This window comes from Dermacentor andersoni, chromosome 8, assembly GCF_023375885.2.
Source record: "Dermacentor andersoni chromosome 8, qqDerAnde1_hic_scaffold, whole genome shotgun sequence".
Classification (NCBI taxonomy): domain Eukaryota; kingdom Metazoa; phylum Arthropoda; class Arachnida; order Ixodida; family Ixodidae; genus Dermacentor; species Dermacentor andersoni.
Window position 1 is genome coordinate 124242841 of NC_092821.1, and position 15029 is coordinate 124257869.

At 43.8% G+C, this 15029-nt stretch overlaps 1 protein-coding gene across 1 annotated transcript in view; it reads left to right on the forward strand.

Annotated features, from left to right (window-relative positions):
* The window catches only part of retm (real-time), a 37011-nt gene extending 25081 nt beyond the window's left edge, over positions 1-11930 (forward strand). The window contains exon 11 of the mRNA XM_072289898.1: positions 3362-11930. Coding sequence (XP_072145999.1) covers positions 3362-3458 — 97 coding nt within the window. The 3' untranslated portion in view covers positions 3459-11930. The remainder of the gene's footprint in view (positions 1-3361) is intronic.
* Positions 11931-15029: the final 3099 nt, after the last annotated feature.

Consider the following 15029-nt stretch of genomic DNA (forward strand, 5'->3'; position numbering starts at 1 on the left):
GAGTACCCGGCGTCTTTTTTATCTGAGCTTCGGCATGACGCGAGTCCTCACTTGCACAACGCCACAACGCTCTATGGCACGGCGCCGAAATGATGTTGATGTTGACGTGGCTTCACGCACAAACGCACAGAGCGCTTGGAGGCTGTTGTTTCGATCTCTGAGGCTTGTTGTTCTGCCAGGCCGCTCGATGGAGACGACGCAACACCGTGTTTGTGCGACAAAAAGCGGAAACACTACGTGTTAACCGATATGTACGCAATAAGCTGGTACGGTTTATGTGGATACAAAACACATTGTGCTTAATGGCCACTGAGTTGGGGATTTGACTTTACTACTTTTAAAACTAAACTACTGTTTAAGCAGGTACGGTCTAACGAGGTTTTACTGTATTGCTCAAGTTCACGCGTGCCTACCTGACCCTTCTCTGGATCACGCCAGGCCATTGGAGCAAGTCGCTTGCTAGCACTTTTGCTGCAGCCCTAAGAGTCAGAGCTGTGACCCCTAAGCCACGGTTCGCAGTGAGTTGCGACCACAGTGGGTTCAGGCCAGGGGGCAGGGCGAGTCTTTAACTTAAGGTGCTTATTCAGCTTAGTTTTACACTCCAACAATGTCAACGACAAGCGAACAAAACAAAGCCACAGCAGCAGAATGTTCCGCATGGCTAAAGCGAAAACTGCAAAATGAGGGAAATGCACAAGAGGCTAATAATGGCTCAGCTAACTTAGCATGGATCCTTGCTTGGGCCCTGGAGCGGTCAGCCGCTCACAAAGGCAGAGCACTGCAGAGGGATGACGAGTGGCAGTCTCTGCGGCTGAGCTGAGTTGCATCCAATCGCAAGCCTGCCAGCGGAAAGACCAAAAACGCATTGGGCGAACTGCATTTCTCCTAAGTGGTGGAGAGAGAGCCTCCCCGGTTCAAAAAAAGGAGAAAGGACGAAACGGGGTGCCTTGTCTGCGGCAGAAGAGTACGCATTTGGGCTGGTTGGTTGGGCGCTAAACAACAGGACGAGTGAAGGGACACAGACAACAGCGAAGGGACACAGACAACAGTGCTGTGTCGCTGTTGAGCGCTGTTTTTTATTGCTCATTGTCTGCGGCGTTGCGGCAAGGCGGGAAAAGCCGCAGTAGCCGCAAAGGTGCTCTCTGCATGCAACCGTTCTGCACGCAATAACCACGTGCGGCTGCTCCAAAGATATCAGTATGTGCGTGCATTCTCACAAATTATAGTTTTGTGATCGATGCAGATCTATTTACAGTAGCTCCGTGGCACTCGGAAAGCCGACAAATCATCTCACAAATGAAAGCAAGTGCAATGGATGGCAACAAAGTTGTTCACGGCTGCCATCTTTTGAACACACCGTATGGGGGTCTCTCGTACCCGACGGCATTTGTAGGCACACATTGATGTCTTTTTGTAGCTTCGAGCAACCTGTCACAAGACTAACTTCGTATTTACTGGGTGGGCGCGAAAGTTTCATGACCCAGTTGCATGCATTTGTGTGGATGGTAGATAAATTTGGGCGAGCAAGAGCAGCGGGAGCTTCACAACCAGAGGAAATTATTGATGACTTCGACATTATGTAGATTACTTCACATAGGGAATTTTTTAATACATACTCTTTTGTGGGTGAGCCCCGTGAATATGCTCATGATGCAGTGATGGTGAAGAACACCATAGCAAATACATTGTATCACGAGACTAGCTTTTTATCGGGCAAACTTGTGCCCCTAAAAGCAAGTGCCGCTCAAAGCACAATAATAGCAGGGAGCACAGTTGGTGATCGTTGAAAATCTGGTCTGCGGTTCAAGCGCATCGGCTTTTATACATGACTTGTCGAAGGTTCCAGCAATCGCTAGTGCTCGCATACCTCTTGAAAGTACAACACTATCCGAGTTGCACATACAATCTGATTATACAACATTCAGCGAGAACATGCACAGCAGATAGAATCAATGACAACATTCAAGTAAGTTCTAAATCATCCAGGTGTGTCTTGCGCTGAGTGATAACTTGTTAGTGGGTGAAATGCAGTCTCTGGAAAAACTATAAATGAGTGCATGTTTCAATAAATGCAGACTTAACTACATAAATAGTTTCTCAGCAGGTTGAGGCTCTGTGTCAAAGCCTCAAAGGGGTCACAGGAAGGCTTAAATTGATCAGCAGTTGACAAGCAATGCCTCGGATTGAAGACAACATTTTGACTAGGTGACCTGAAATCCTGTGATTGAAATATTGGCTCCAGGGAGGGGCTTTTTTTGTTCAGTTAGAGCATCAATGGGTACAAAATGCGTTGCCATTTAAATAAACAGAAAAATATTTCACTGACCACCCTGCCAAGTCAGGCTCCCATCTGATTGGTACCTAATCAGTTTAGTTAGCAGGAGCAGGTGCCAGGAGGATTATCATGCCTAGTGCTTTCATAAAGCCTGAGTGACGATGATGTCAGTGTTGTAAGGCTCTCAGGTGCTCTGGAAACAAAGGAACAGCAACACACAATAGTACAACTGCAAAAAAGGGCATTTATTTCACCTTTGTACAAGAATGTCAGCTAGCCAAAGTACACACGATGTGGGACACGTAGAGCAGTTGAATTGGTTCAACTCACCACGCTCGTATACCAAGTGAGTGATGTTTACCCATGTTCAACACCGATGCCTGAGTCATTTGCGGCTGTGATTCCACGAATTGAAGCATGTTCGAGCATTTGAGGAACCCTCCGTGGGTCGGACCCATGGAGCACACAGACAAGCACGCACTTGGTCTGCGTGCAACACCACCCCCTACCCATAGAGAAGGAAGGTAGTTCCTCTTGTTCCCAAGTATTTGTGCCATTTCTCACACTACTGTAGATCTACTGCACTGACCTCTTCCACTGTGTGTGTACCTTGAAGCCGAATGGACGAGGAGATGCGAGACATGCTATAAAGGCGCCAGGAGATGCGACAGGGTTGAGCATCTCCACAGTGCCTAGTAGTCGCTATGCCAGTATTGGGTTTGTTGCAGTAATGTGGAAAACTGGGCGAGTTTGGATTGATGCACTCCTTGGATCAGTGCAGAAAACAATGGCAGCACAAAAAGGAAGGACACCTTCGTTTGTTGCTGTCATTTCCTTTGCAACTTACTCTGGTTGCGGGAAGCGATTATGCGTATGTTAGCTGTTCTTTCTTGTTTCCTTTCTGCTTTTTCCAGCATGCATCCTTGCATGTGCCTAGCACTTGCGATTCAGCTGTCGTTCTTGTTGTCTATGTAACACTAGCTGGTTGTATTGCTTGGTTGTTACCTTTTTTTCTTGCCTCTTTAACTCATAGTGAACCATCCTGGCTCTGGGTGATATCTTGTCCCTGTCGCATTCTATCTGCAGGGGATCCGTGACCAGCCTGCAGTCGTCGCACAGTGGTAACACATGCAACTCGTCAAGCGATCACTCGTCCGCGCTAAGCTCGTGCCCGTCCAGGTGATGCCAGTGATGTCGGGACCACCTGCTCGTGCAAGTCCTGGCACCGTCTAAGGGAAGATGACAGTTGGCCTCACCGAAGGACATTGTGACCCTTGCCTTCGTACGAGGAGAGGGCAAGCAGCTGCGCTTGAAATGACTGCATCAACCGATGCGTAGTTTGTGCACGCGACGTGCCTGGTGCTGTTTTACGTGAATTGAGGCCACGAATTACTTTGTGGTACATCTGCATAGGGCAGTATGATAAATCCTGCATCGTTAAAGCGCACAGGCTTGTGTAGGAGTGACCCACCCTATTTTTCTAGCGTGTCCATTTAGAGTCTTTCCCCCCGAGCAGAGCCTCTAGATTTTTACGAGTCACGCTAGCTGTGGCACACACCCAAGCTGTAGCCACAGTCGTATTTTACCTGTATTCATGATTCGTCTTGGTCAGTTTTGTCTAACGTACCTGTATACATTTCATTAAATCGGTGACACGGCGATCGCCATTTTAAAGCATAATCCTTGTCAAGACATTCTTTTACAGCCCGAGTGAACCAGCACTTCAAAAATTCTGGGATAGGCTCGTAGAAAGTGGCATGATGCGCCAAGCTGCATTCAATGATGCTGACATTGATATCACCAACCGGGAGATTATTTCTCAGTGTTATCAGCATCACCTGGCCTATGCGCCTGGCTTATGCACCTTGACCATGCCTTGTAATCCTTGGTACTGTTGTTTGGGAAAGGTGTTGTTAAGGCCCAATTCGTGCGAGGCACATTCCAAGAGCAGAGTTTAAAAAAGAGAAAGGGCCAAATATTTTTTTCATTGTATGGATGTGATGGGGGTATCAAGATTTATCGTAAAATCTTTGCATTGTCCCTAGCAGAGATGCTGTGACAATGTTGTTGCCTATCAAAGTATTTTATATGCTGTGCTGTAAACAACTTGCTTAGCCAACATTGTATCTAAAGAACACAATGTGCCAGCCACCTAAGATGGGGAAGCTCTACCTCAGGCACTCCTATCCAAAGTGTGACAGCGAACGGCTGATATAACGTGGATGAAATACGTAACAACTAAAGTATATTGCAATGTGGAAGCACCAGTCCAATTTAAACCATTAGCATAACTTGAGAGTTCCATAAACTGGCTTAAAGATTTATGTGCCACTCATAATATTTAATATAAAAAGTTATATACACTTGTTTCATTGAGCTCAATTTGGCCTATCAGATTTGCTGTATCAAGTGCTATCCTTAAATGACTGGCACTTCTGTGAGAAAACATACAGTATGCCCAATAGAAAGGCTCCAACTGTTATATAATACCTGTGTCATACGGCACAGTTTCGAATGCTATCGAGCCCTAGCGGCATCAAATTTCTTGGTTGCAATTGGTTCCTCTGTGCAAGCTGTGGGGAGAGAGCCAATCTCAACCGAGGAATTCTATCCTGATCGGGCTTCATCACAATCGAAAGTGTACTGTGTGGCACCCCCATTAAACTATGTTCTAAAGTGGAGGTGCAAGTTTAAAGTCTGCCTTATCTTTAAAAGCCATCATTTATGGCGGTATTTTGTTAAAACATTATGCTTGGACATTCCGCTGAAATAAATGGCAACACAACTCAAGATAAGGCCACTAAAAAAAAGTATCCACAAATTTGGTTGTGCTTCAGCGCCAAGCACGACAGGCAGGCCTGCTGTTATCTCTGCATTCAACAATTGCTTCTTTACTTCTTTACAAGTTTTGTGTGCAGCAGTTCACCTGTGTCATGTTGTAATGACATTCAGCGAAGCATATGCACTTCGGTGTACAAGGTTATCTGTATTTTTTTAGAATGTTTTATGAAAAAGACCAAACATTTATCACGAAATGGTCCTTGAAATATGTGCATTCTGAATTAGAAAAAAAAAAAGGAAACATTGTGGGCACATTATAACTTACTAATTGCACTGCACGGTAAATAAGAAAAATGAGCTATTGAATTGGCTAAAGGCTAGTATGTGCAAAATTCTACAAAAGGCTATATTTTACTAGGCGAAGTGTTCATGGAAAATTACAGAATGTACAAAGATAAAAAATAATGGCACTTCTGAAAAAAATTAAACTCTGTCATATAGTCATCTCAAGTATGATAACCCTTGCTTAATAGTTAATGAACATCGGTCTCACAAGTGCATGTGCCCTTGAAGGGAAATGACACAAAATTTTTGTCTTTCTTTTTATTTCTTTATTTGCTTATATAAGTAACTGCAAACTCCGTAATGATAGTACATCGTACAATGCCTCAAATCCTCAACCATGCAAAGAATCATGAGTTATACATGTACTATCTTTTATTTGGGAAGTTGGCAGTTCTTTATTGAATACAGTTGACTTCTGTTAATTTGACCTTAACAAGACTGACGGAATTATCTAGTGGGTCGTATTATTAAAAAAAAAAGAGAGTTCACGCACGAATGCTTCATTTTACAGTATTTCCCTAAATCTAACGCACATCCAGTTTTTTATCGGTTCATAGTCAATGTGCATCCAGATCTAATGAGCATCCAGTCTTAAAAAAAATATATATATAATGATTCTGGCGATCAGAAACTTGATGAAACTTCCTCGATTTCAGTCAGCCTTCTATCGCTTTCTGCAGACTACAAAATGCCACCATCCTCACAGTCTGTTGCATTTGATATTCCATGTTTCTCGAACCACTTCATTGTAATTGTTGCAAACAAGATGGTGAACAGAGCCTAGACTGGCTAACCGCTTCCGGTATGCCCTGAGATGCACACAAGCCTCTGTAGGTCGAAAAGCAAGTTGCACGACTGTTGGCGCTAGCCTAATGAAGAATAACCTTTTTGGGTGCGTCTTGTAATGAAAGCCTGAAAAGAGTGCATCATTCTCGTGCTCCTATGTGAGGATTTGTTCTGCCGACATCTTGTGATGACAGTGGCAAAGGCACTGGCCCTTGACAGTAGGCTGTTGCTAATGCCATAAGTATGGCTTCAGTTTTTTTATCTGATTGTAATGCACTGGCTATTTTTGGAGGAATTTTCTTGGAAAAAAGTTGCACATTAGAATTGCATAAGTACGGTAATCATCAATTGTAGGCGGCCATTCTTGCTTTGAAATCTGCTGAAGGCAGGCTGAAAATTTTTATTTCTGGCAGGAGATAATGTGTCTTTAGTGCCTTCACTGTCCCATAGCACCACCAAGACAGATGTTGCAGTAATTAGTGAGGTGTTACAAATGGGTCATTATTGGGGCAGGGAGTGCGCCTGCTGACCAGTCAAGTTTGAATTATCCTATCCTGTGAGGGCCAATTTCGGGATTGAAATAACGAAAGTTTTGGTCTGCAAAAATGCAGGGGCACTTGCCAAGACCTTGGTCGGAGTCAAATTAACCCTTTATTGATGGCACATGCAAATACCAGTAATTCATTTACATTTTCTATCTAAATGTGCAAGACACATATAGAGCAAGTAAGCACAGTCAACTAAAAGAAAAAATATCTTGCGGGAACTTTTTTCAGCATAAGAGGTAAACACAAGAGGGAAAACTAGAAGTGGGCTTTGACCCCAAGACACTTACGGCTTCGTTTCAAGTTTGTACAGGCAGCTCTTGGTATATGTGAGCCGTGAGGGTACATTCCATTTGTTTTACATCACATGTGTGACACCACTGTAGCTGGCGAGCTTGCATTGGTCTGTCGTCCTCTGCACATGCTTTCCAAAAAACCAAGTCGCGTGCCAAACTTCTCCCTTCTCATCTTGTGTTCCTGCTCTAAGTTAACAAATTACACTTGCTGCCTATCATTCAGTGTTGGCTGAAGGCATTCAGCCAGAAAGTTCGTACTTAGTACCGTAATTCGGCAAGAAAAAAAATGTTCTGGTATGTTGCCTTTAGGCAACACTCGTCAATAAAGGGTTAAATGAAAAATAAAATAGCTAAAGTCAAATTAAGAGAATTCTACTATGAAGTAGAAATGAGATAAAATTTGTGTTTGTATGCTTTCAAGTTATAAATTCATACATGAAAATGTTATCACCTGTAATACTGAGAAAAAAGCATTCGCAGCAGACACAACTATTAGTGTCAGGGTCCTGAGAACCCGTTCATAAGCGGTATAAATAGTAGCCAACCATTGTTTGCATCATGAACATATATGGTGTTTTGGATGGATATCTCTAACCATTGCTCTGTGGGCACCCCTTGCTTGGTCCACTGACTCGAAGCAGGCAGCACAACTGCACTTGAATCTCTGTGGTGTCTGCTTTCTTTCATGGCAGCGGACAGGGACGAACCGTACTGGTTTTTATCACTCCGTTTATCGCAAACATATTAAATTTAAAGAGGATACTATGACTTGGCCTTCCCCGTGTTGTGAGGTTCGTTACACAGGTAATATTGATGGTCAAGATTTATTCAGTCTTTGCCTATCAGAAATTGTCACTAGAAAATTTTGATATCTATGTCATTTGGCCATAGAGGAGTCCAAGAGCCTGAAAGCGTGTGCTTCCTTCATTGAGCAGACCATTTCTGCCTTGTCATGAAGTCTACGTCTGAAGTCAAGCTTCCTTTCATCTGCTAGCACCTCTTGCAAGTAATATGCGCATGCTGGCACTTGCTGATCTTAGTGACACTTGTAATAACTGTTATCGGCTCTAATTTCAGTATGTAGTACATCTGCAGTATTCAAACAGAAAAACAGCTAGAACTTGCACATTTTCAGTGCCAGATCAGTAGCAAAAGGCAGTGTGTATGCACATGCTTTACTAGAAGGTAAGTTACTCTGTCATGTTTAGGTTATAAACATAGGGTTGCCATGTTTAGGTTAAACATAGCTTGCACCCAGTGATATCAGTAGCGACCAGTGAAAACATTGCATGACGTGGCACTTTGGCGGCAAAGCGAGAGGACGAGCAGCATCAACATTCCCTCTTGAGCTTCCGGCAGCCAAACCAGAAGTGTGCGGCTGTCTTCGACGACGACTGTCAGATAACGCAGACTGTACCTTTGGCCACACACTGTGCTGCCATTTGCGTTTCATCTGATATTGATAGCACATGGTTGCCATTGCAAATACGAAATTCTCTGCACCCCCATGTGGTGGTTGGCAGTAACATGCTAAAGCCATTTGTTTAATGTTGGAAGTTACGGTAGTGGCATAGCCCTGTAGTATGAGAATGCTAGCTAATGTGCTGAATTTCTAGTAAGTGGGTACCTTTGATGAGCTGCCGTGCAATTCTACAGCGATGTAATGAGTGCCAAAGCACATGTCTCCGTACTCTCAGCAGCACCTTGCCAAGCAAGTGACAGGCTTTGTATTTTGTGTAGTCATTACACTTGCACCGCCACCAAGACAGACTGGGTGGTCAAAGCCAGCGCCCACAAAGAGAAGTAGTTGTCTGCAGCATGTGCAGTCGTTATTTAGAGTGCATATAATTTTGCGTGCCACTTCACAGCCTATAGGGGAACCGGTATTGGCCAGGATGCACTACGGTGGTTGGAGTGTGCAATTTAAAAATGCTGACACCATCCGGCAGGCACACCACTGAAAGAACAGATGTTTCAAACGATAACAAACACACCTGTATCAACATTTGCTAATGCCTGAGGCATCAAGCCAAGCTCTGTTCATATGCATATGCATTCCGTGAGTGCATGCACTCCTATATTCTAGCACGTTGGCCTCAATACGAGCACATGTTCTAGCACATGTGCCTCGAGATGAGCGACGAATTTGCTGACTCAATATCACTGCATGTGCTACTAAAAACTGTTCCCTTTGCCCACTAGGCTGTTTGTTACTGTGGTGCTGTTAGCACGCAAAGTTCCAGCACTAGTTGCTCATAGGTGGCAAGACAGCAGTCCAGTATGGCGGATGATGAGATGATCACAACACTGCTAGAATGCATGTGTATAGGGAAGTACGGAGCTCTCCGTGCAGCATCTCCTCTTATGTAGATTTTATTGCCTGGTAGTGAAGCAATAAGACATTGTCATTGCTGAAAAAATCTTGAGCATGAATGCATCAGTATTAAACACTAAAATGTAATTGTAGACGCTGCGAGTGGCAGCCTGTAGCTTGGCACTAAAGCCAAAGTTCGTGACAAAGCCCAAAATTTGACATATGCTACCCAGTAAAGCACTAAATATACCTGGAGATATGCCTAATTGTTGTTTTACTTGAACTGTAAATCACCATAGCATTGATAAGTATTTTGTTCATCGTTGGTTTAGGGCCGTGAAAGTCTGCCTGTTTTGCCCCAGCGTATTGCTACTGGGTATGAAGTGATTCAATGGACAAAGTACAGTTTGCGCTAGTGTAAACAAACAAGCAAAAGTAGTTAAAGAATTGTGTTTTTCACATTGTAGCCTAACAGGAAAAGTGATTCTGCAAGCGTACAAGTCCTCGCGGTCCATTGCGCTCCCATTTTGAGAAGCGAACAAAACCTCTTTAATTTCAAAATACGTAATTGTGCTTCCTATTTCTTTTAAAGATATCCCTTTTCCATTTTGCTTTTCCTTCTTTATGAACAGTGGAAGAAAAGATGCTAGGCTAGGGCCACAAAAGGATTGCCACAAGAGATCTGGCAATTGTAGGAAGGGGCAATTCTTCAGATACAGGAACGATGCCACAAATACAGGCTTTCTCCATGAGGGGCACTGAGTGGCTGCATGCTACTTTCTGTCACATTTAACCTTTAAAAGATCTTTCTTTCTTTCTTGGTGTGTGTGTGTGTTTTAGGGCGTGATGCTGTGCTCTGCACTTGCTGGAATGTCCCATACGAAACTTTCATGCCTGCTCGTTTATTCCTGAGCAGCTTATCCCACGGAACGAATGCTACGAGTGCCCCATAGGGTATTTTCTCGGATAAGCCACTGGCTCTGTCGCACTCGAAATTTCACAGGGAGGTGATGCAGTTTAATACAACATTTGGGTGCTTTACTTGCCTGTTTCGTCTCCGGAATGTGTCCCGAGTTTGCTTCAGCTGTGGTGATGGCAGACAGAAAACAGAATTTACAGGAATGGAACGATGGCACTGTCTCATTGTTTGGGTGAGGCATGGCATGCGCCTTGTTTAGCCATTGCAGTGCAGCGTCAATATACTGTGCAATGGAATGTGAAGCACTTCTGTGCCCTGCAAAGCTTTGTGTCTGCTAGCTAGCTCACTCCTGCTGTAGCTTAAACCATCCCCCTTGTGATAGAGCCTCCCTTTAGCTCTTTTATCCCGCCATATGCCAAATGAATAGATGTGGCTGCTTTGACAACTTGCTCTTGCGAAATTTACCCCCGTTAGGCTTGTGCGTACCAGATTCTTCCAAACATGAATTGTTGCCCCCCGTTTGTGACTTTGGTGTGCTTCATTATGTAAGTCTTCCACTGGTGCTATTGTTGAGACCAGCCAGAAAGCCACAAGGTTCCAGGCATCTTAAGCTACGTCCATGCATGTTACATTAGAAAGCCTTCGAGAGTAGCATTGTGCAGTACATATCTCTTGTTGTCCATAGATTCCTGCCCGTAGCATCTACAGCACCAAAAATTGTGGTGTGTTCTTGGTGCTTCCTCCACATTTTCCCGAGGGTGTGTCATGCGTCTGATGGTGGTGTATTGGGCAATCACATTAACAGAAGAGGGTGTTTGTTCCCCCAGTGGAACTACGTAAGAAGTTTTCAGATTTGTGCATGCAGGCAGGCACATGTTAGATTGAACTGCAAGGCATAGAAAGCAGCCTAGCAAAAGAAAAAGGTATGGTGCAGAAAGGTGCTCACTACTTTCCAGCTGATAGATATCATCTGAGAGTAGTAAAATGTTGCACAGTACTTGTATCATGGTGATTGAAGATTTGCTGTCATTATTGCTTCCTTTATTGTTTGCATCATTCAGTGCTAACATTTTTAGCTATTTGTCTGGTCTGTGAACAGCAACTGTGGCAACACCAATTTAGCTCTCCTGTTGCCTGTTGAGCTGCTGAACATGTAGTGCTTATGTAGTACATGTTTTGGACAGTGTTACTATGAATGTGAACACAGAAGGCGACTAACATGTTGCTGCACACCCTTAAGCAGCGCTAACGACACACAGCCAATTGTGATGTTGGTATTGCTCTGTTACAGGTGGCTCAGATATGCTTCCGATATTAGCCTGCATTTAGCTTTGGGACTTCCTTTTATAGCTCATCTCTGGTGTAACTGCTGAACTTGGCCAGTTTGACCTAAGGTCTTCTTGCTTGCATCTGCTTATTGCAGATTCAGTCTTTGCTTACTCTAAAGAAGTACTGTTCATTTTTACCTGTGTACTTAAAAAGCTTTCTGTAACAAGTCGTTTGCTTCTTTGTGATGTATAAAAAAGAAAGAAAGAAAAAACAGCATGATCACAGTGCGAAAAAGTTGTGAACTGAGTGCATCATTTTTGTTGGAAGTAAGGTGCGTTTTCCAGATGTGTTATAAGTGAAGTACACCCAAAATAAAGTATTCAGCGTATTTTTAAAAGCAGTTATGTTGCACTTATTTGTGTTGATCTGATCTGGTTGCATGCCATGATAACCAGTAGAAGTAATGTTTGGTAAAACTCACAGGCTTTGCTTTCAACATGCTTGCTGGTTGGTCATTTGGCACACGCTATTAGTGATATACATAAGCACAACAAGAATTTAATTTTTTAGAGTTGATTGTAGAAATGGGAGGAGACGTGCAACGGTATAAAGAACCAGCTAGGAATGGCCAAGACGTGGCACCTCCTCCGGCATCTCTTGGATCCTGAGTCTCGAACCGAGGGGCGCGTTGGGAGGCGGCCCTGCTCAGCCACGACCTCGCCGATCAACTGTGGGCCGTCCGGCACGCCGAGGAAGCCTCCCGAGTCCAAGGACTCTAGGCCATCACCTAGGCTGGGGTGCTTATGGCCCCACCCCGCCCGAATTGCCGGACATTTGCAATAAAGTTTTCACTCACTGATTGTATCAAACAAGTGGAATAGTCCATTAAAATGAAGAAAACGAGTGCATGAATACATTATACAACTGAACTCTGATTCAGTGACCTCTGAAAAACATTTACCACAGATACCACAGTAAACACTGACAGTAACAACAGAATTTGCATGTTTTCCGTTTCTACAAAGGGGCACACTGAGCCACTAGAAAAATATTCAGGCATAAATGCGCCGATAAGTGTGATTATTTAAGATGCAATGATGTACAGAAGCATCAAACAGTGAAATTCAGTGAGAAATGTATGCTCGGTAACTAAAAATAACCATGATAGTGCTCAATCGCTACCAAGGCTATCTGCCGGAATGCGAAAGCACTCTGGCGCATTTGTGGCAAAGCTGTCTGTACAGCAGCCTACAGCATCACACATGTAGTGAGAGAGAAGCTCTGTATTGGAAGACGGAGGTTTTTACTTGCGTGCATGCGACCAGTGACATACTACTCTGCAAAGGATGAGAAGAAGGGGAATGTATAGTCCTGATTTTTATTAATCGTGACCATATAAAACCAACAGATAATGAAGCCAAGGAAAGCATAAGGGAAGTTATTTGTAGTTTTAATTGAAGTGTAGAAATGATGAGGTAATGAGAAATGAAAGTGGACGAAACAACAACTTGCCACGAGTGGGAGCCAAACTCGCAACGTTAGTATTACGCATGCTACCAATTGTGCTAGCCGCCTTGGCCTTGAATAGCGCTGGCTGACATTCCTCGGTTAAGGTCTTCTAAATGCATAAATGCCCAAGGATGTGGACAGATGAACAGCCGCCACTGTAGCACAATTGTCAGTGCTACACACGCGTAGTGTGGAGATTGTGGGTTCTGCTCCTACAAAAGAAAAGTTTTTTTTGTCCACTTTCATTTTTTTCCAGATTATCCTTTCTACATTTCAATGAAAGCTACAAATAACTCCCCCTATGCTTTCTTTGGCTTCATATGATTACTCTGCATAGGGAATTAAGAGGTTCCAGAGGAGAGTGAAAAAAAAAAGGAAAATAAAATTAGTGAGTAAACCTATCAGTGAGACGATAGGTGAATTCAGGCTTTTCTGTATTGCGAAATGAACATTCTTTAATCCATTTGCTTCCACAGCTATCAATCCACCGGCCAAGGCCTAAGTTGGAGTGACTAGCGATTAGCCATCTCCTCAAAGAATGCCTGCTTCTGACTACATTTTCCATATGGCAGCACATTTGCAGGCTATTTTCTAGTTGTTTTGGGTTTCGCACATTAGACGGACATAGTTGCCTACACTTTCAGCAGGAGTTACTTGTAAAACAATGGACAGCTTCCTGCTCGCCAGACTCTGCTCTGTTGTAGCCGTTACAACCAGAGTACCAGACTCGAAAAAGAGCATACAGGCTTTCAAGTGGGCAATTTTTTTTCAGCACATACCACCGGAAACTGTGAAGCCGAAGCATTTGACGCTGTGCTTAGTTTTTGAGGGCCAAGTTCAAAAGTGCAAGAGCCGTTTTGAGTCAAAAAACACAAATGTGCACTCCACGTTCTTGCACGTGTTATACTATTTTTATGCTCACTTTCTAGTTTCTTTAGTGCATCTGACGTGGAAGCCTCTTGTGAACAAGATAAACCACACATTCATAAATGCGATGTCTGTAGCAGATTTTAGAGCGATTTTCTTACAACAAGGAACACTCTCAACGAAGCAGGAATATCTGCCGTGGAACACCAGGTGTGGCAGGCCAAATGGGCGGAAGCGATGGGTTTAAATCTTTCAGAGAAGGCCAATATCTGAGATGTGTTGGAACAACGAATCCGATGGCCGTTAATATTTTGCAGGGCAGGGCATAGGACTTAATATGGCACGTAACGCTAGTGAAGCGTGACAAATCATCTCCACTTGGCGCTCAAAACATCTTGTCATAGTACATGAAGCGTTCAAGTAATATGTGTTACATTCTCTCAACACTGCCACAGTTATCACAGCAGGGGATCAGTGGCATGTCTTATGTCATGCAGTTCTGTATATGAACTGTCTACGTTCATTTGAAGCTGATGGTACACTGTCTTTCACTTAGAGGAAGTAGTCGTGGAATTCTCGACCTGACTCAGGGGTCAACCGATTGCAACAAGGTGCCTTTGTAAAGCGGCACTCCAGAGGCAACCTCTTTCATTATAGACGTATTTTCTTGCCATGTTTGAAGTGTCAGCTTTTGTAAAAGATATTCACAAATTTCTGTATGGAAGTCGATTTCAGGCAGCTTTATCTGCTTTTTTGTTTCCCAAAATACCAGAGTGGCGAGGTATCCACTGGAAGGCGATGCAGCACCCACGAATGTTGCCCTTGTGGTGAAGGTAGTACCTAATGACCAAGTGGTAATATCTTCTAGGAGGCAAGTTTCCCACATTCTAGCGATCATGTCGTGGTAACGAAGGCTCGTAGACACTCGGTGATAGTACCCAATTTTCCAACGACACCCCCCACACCAAGGCGATTGCCGTTTGGATTCTGCAGTTATTCCATCACGCAGTATATGGGGTCTGCAGTCTGCAATTTCAATGCTCCAGATGTCAGAGGCATGGTCACATAGTGATATATTGCAACATCCCCATCTGCTGCAAGGTATGTGCTGGTCCCATACACT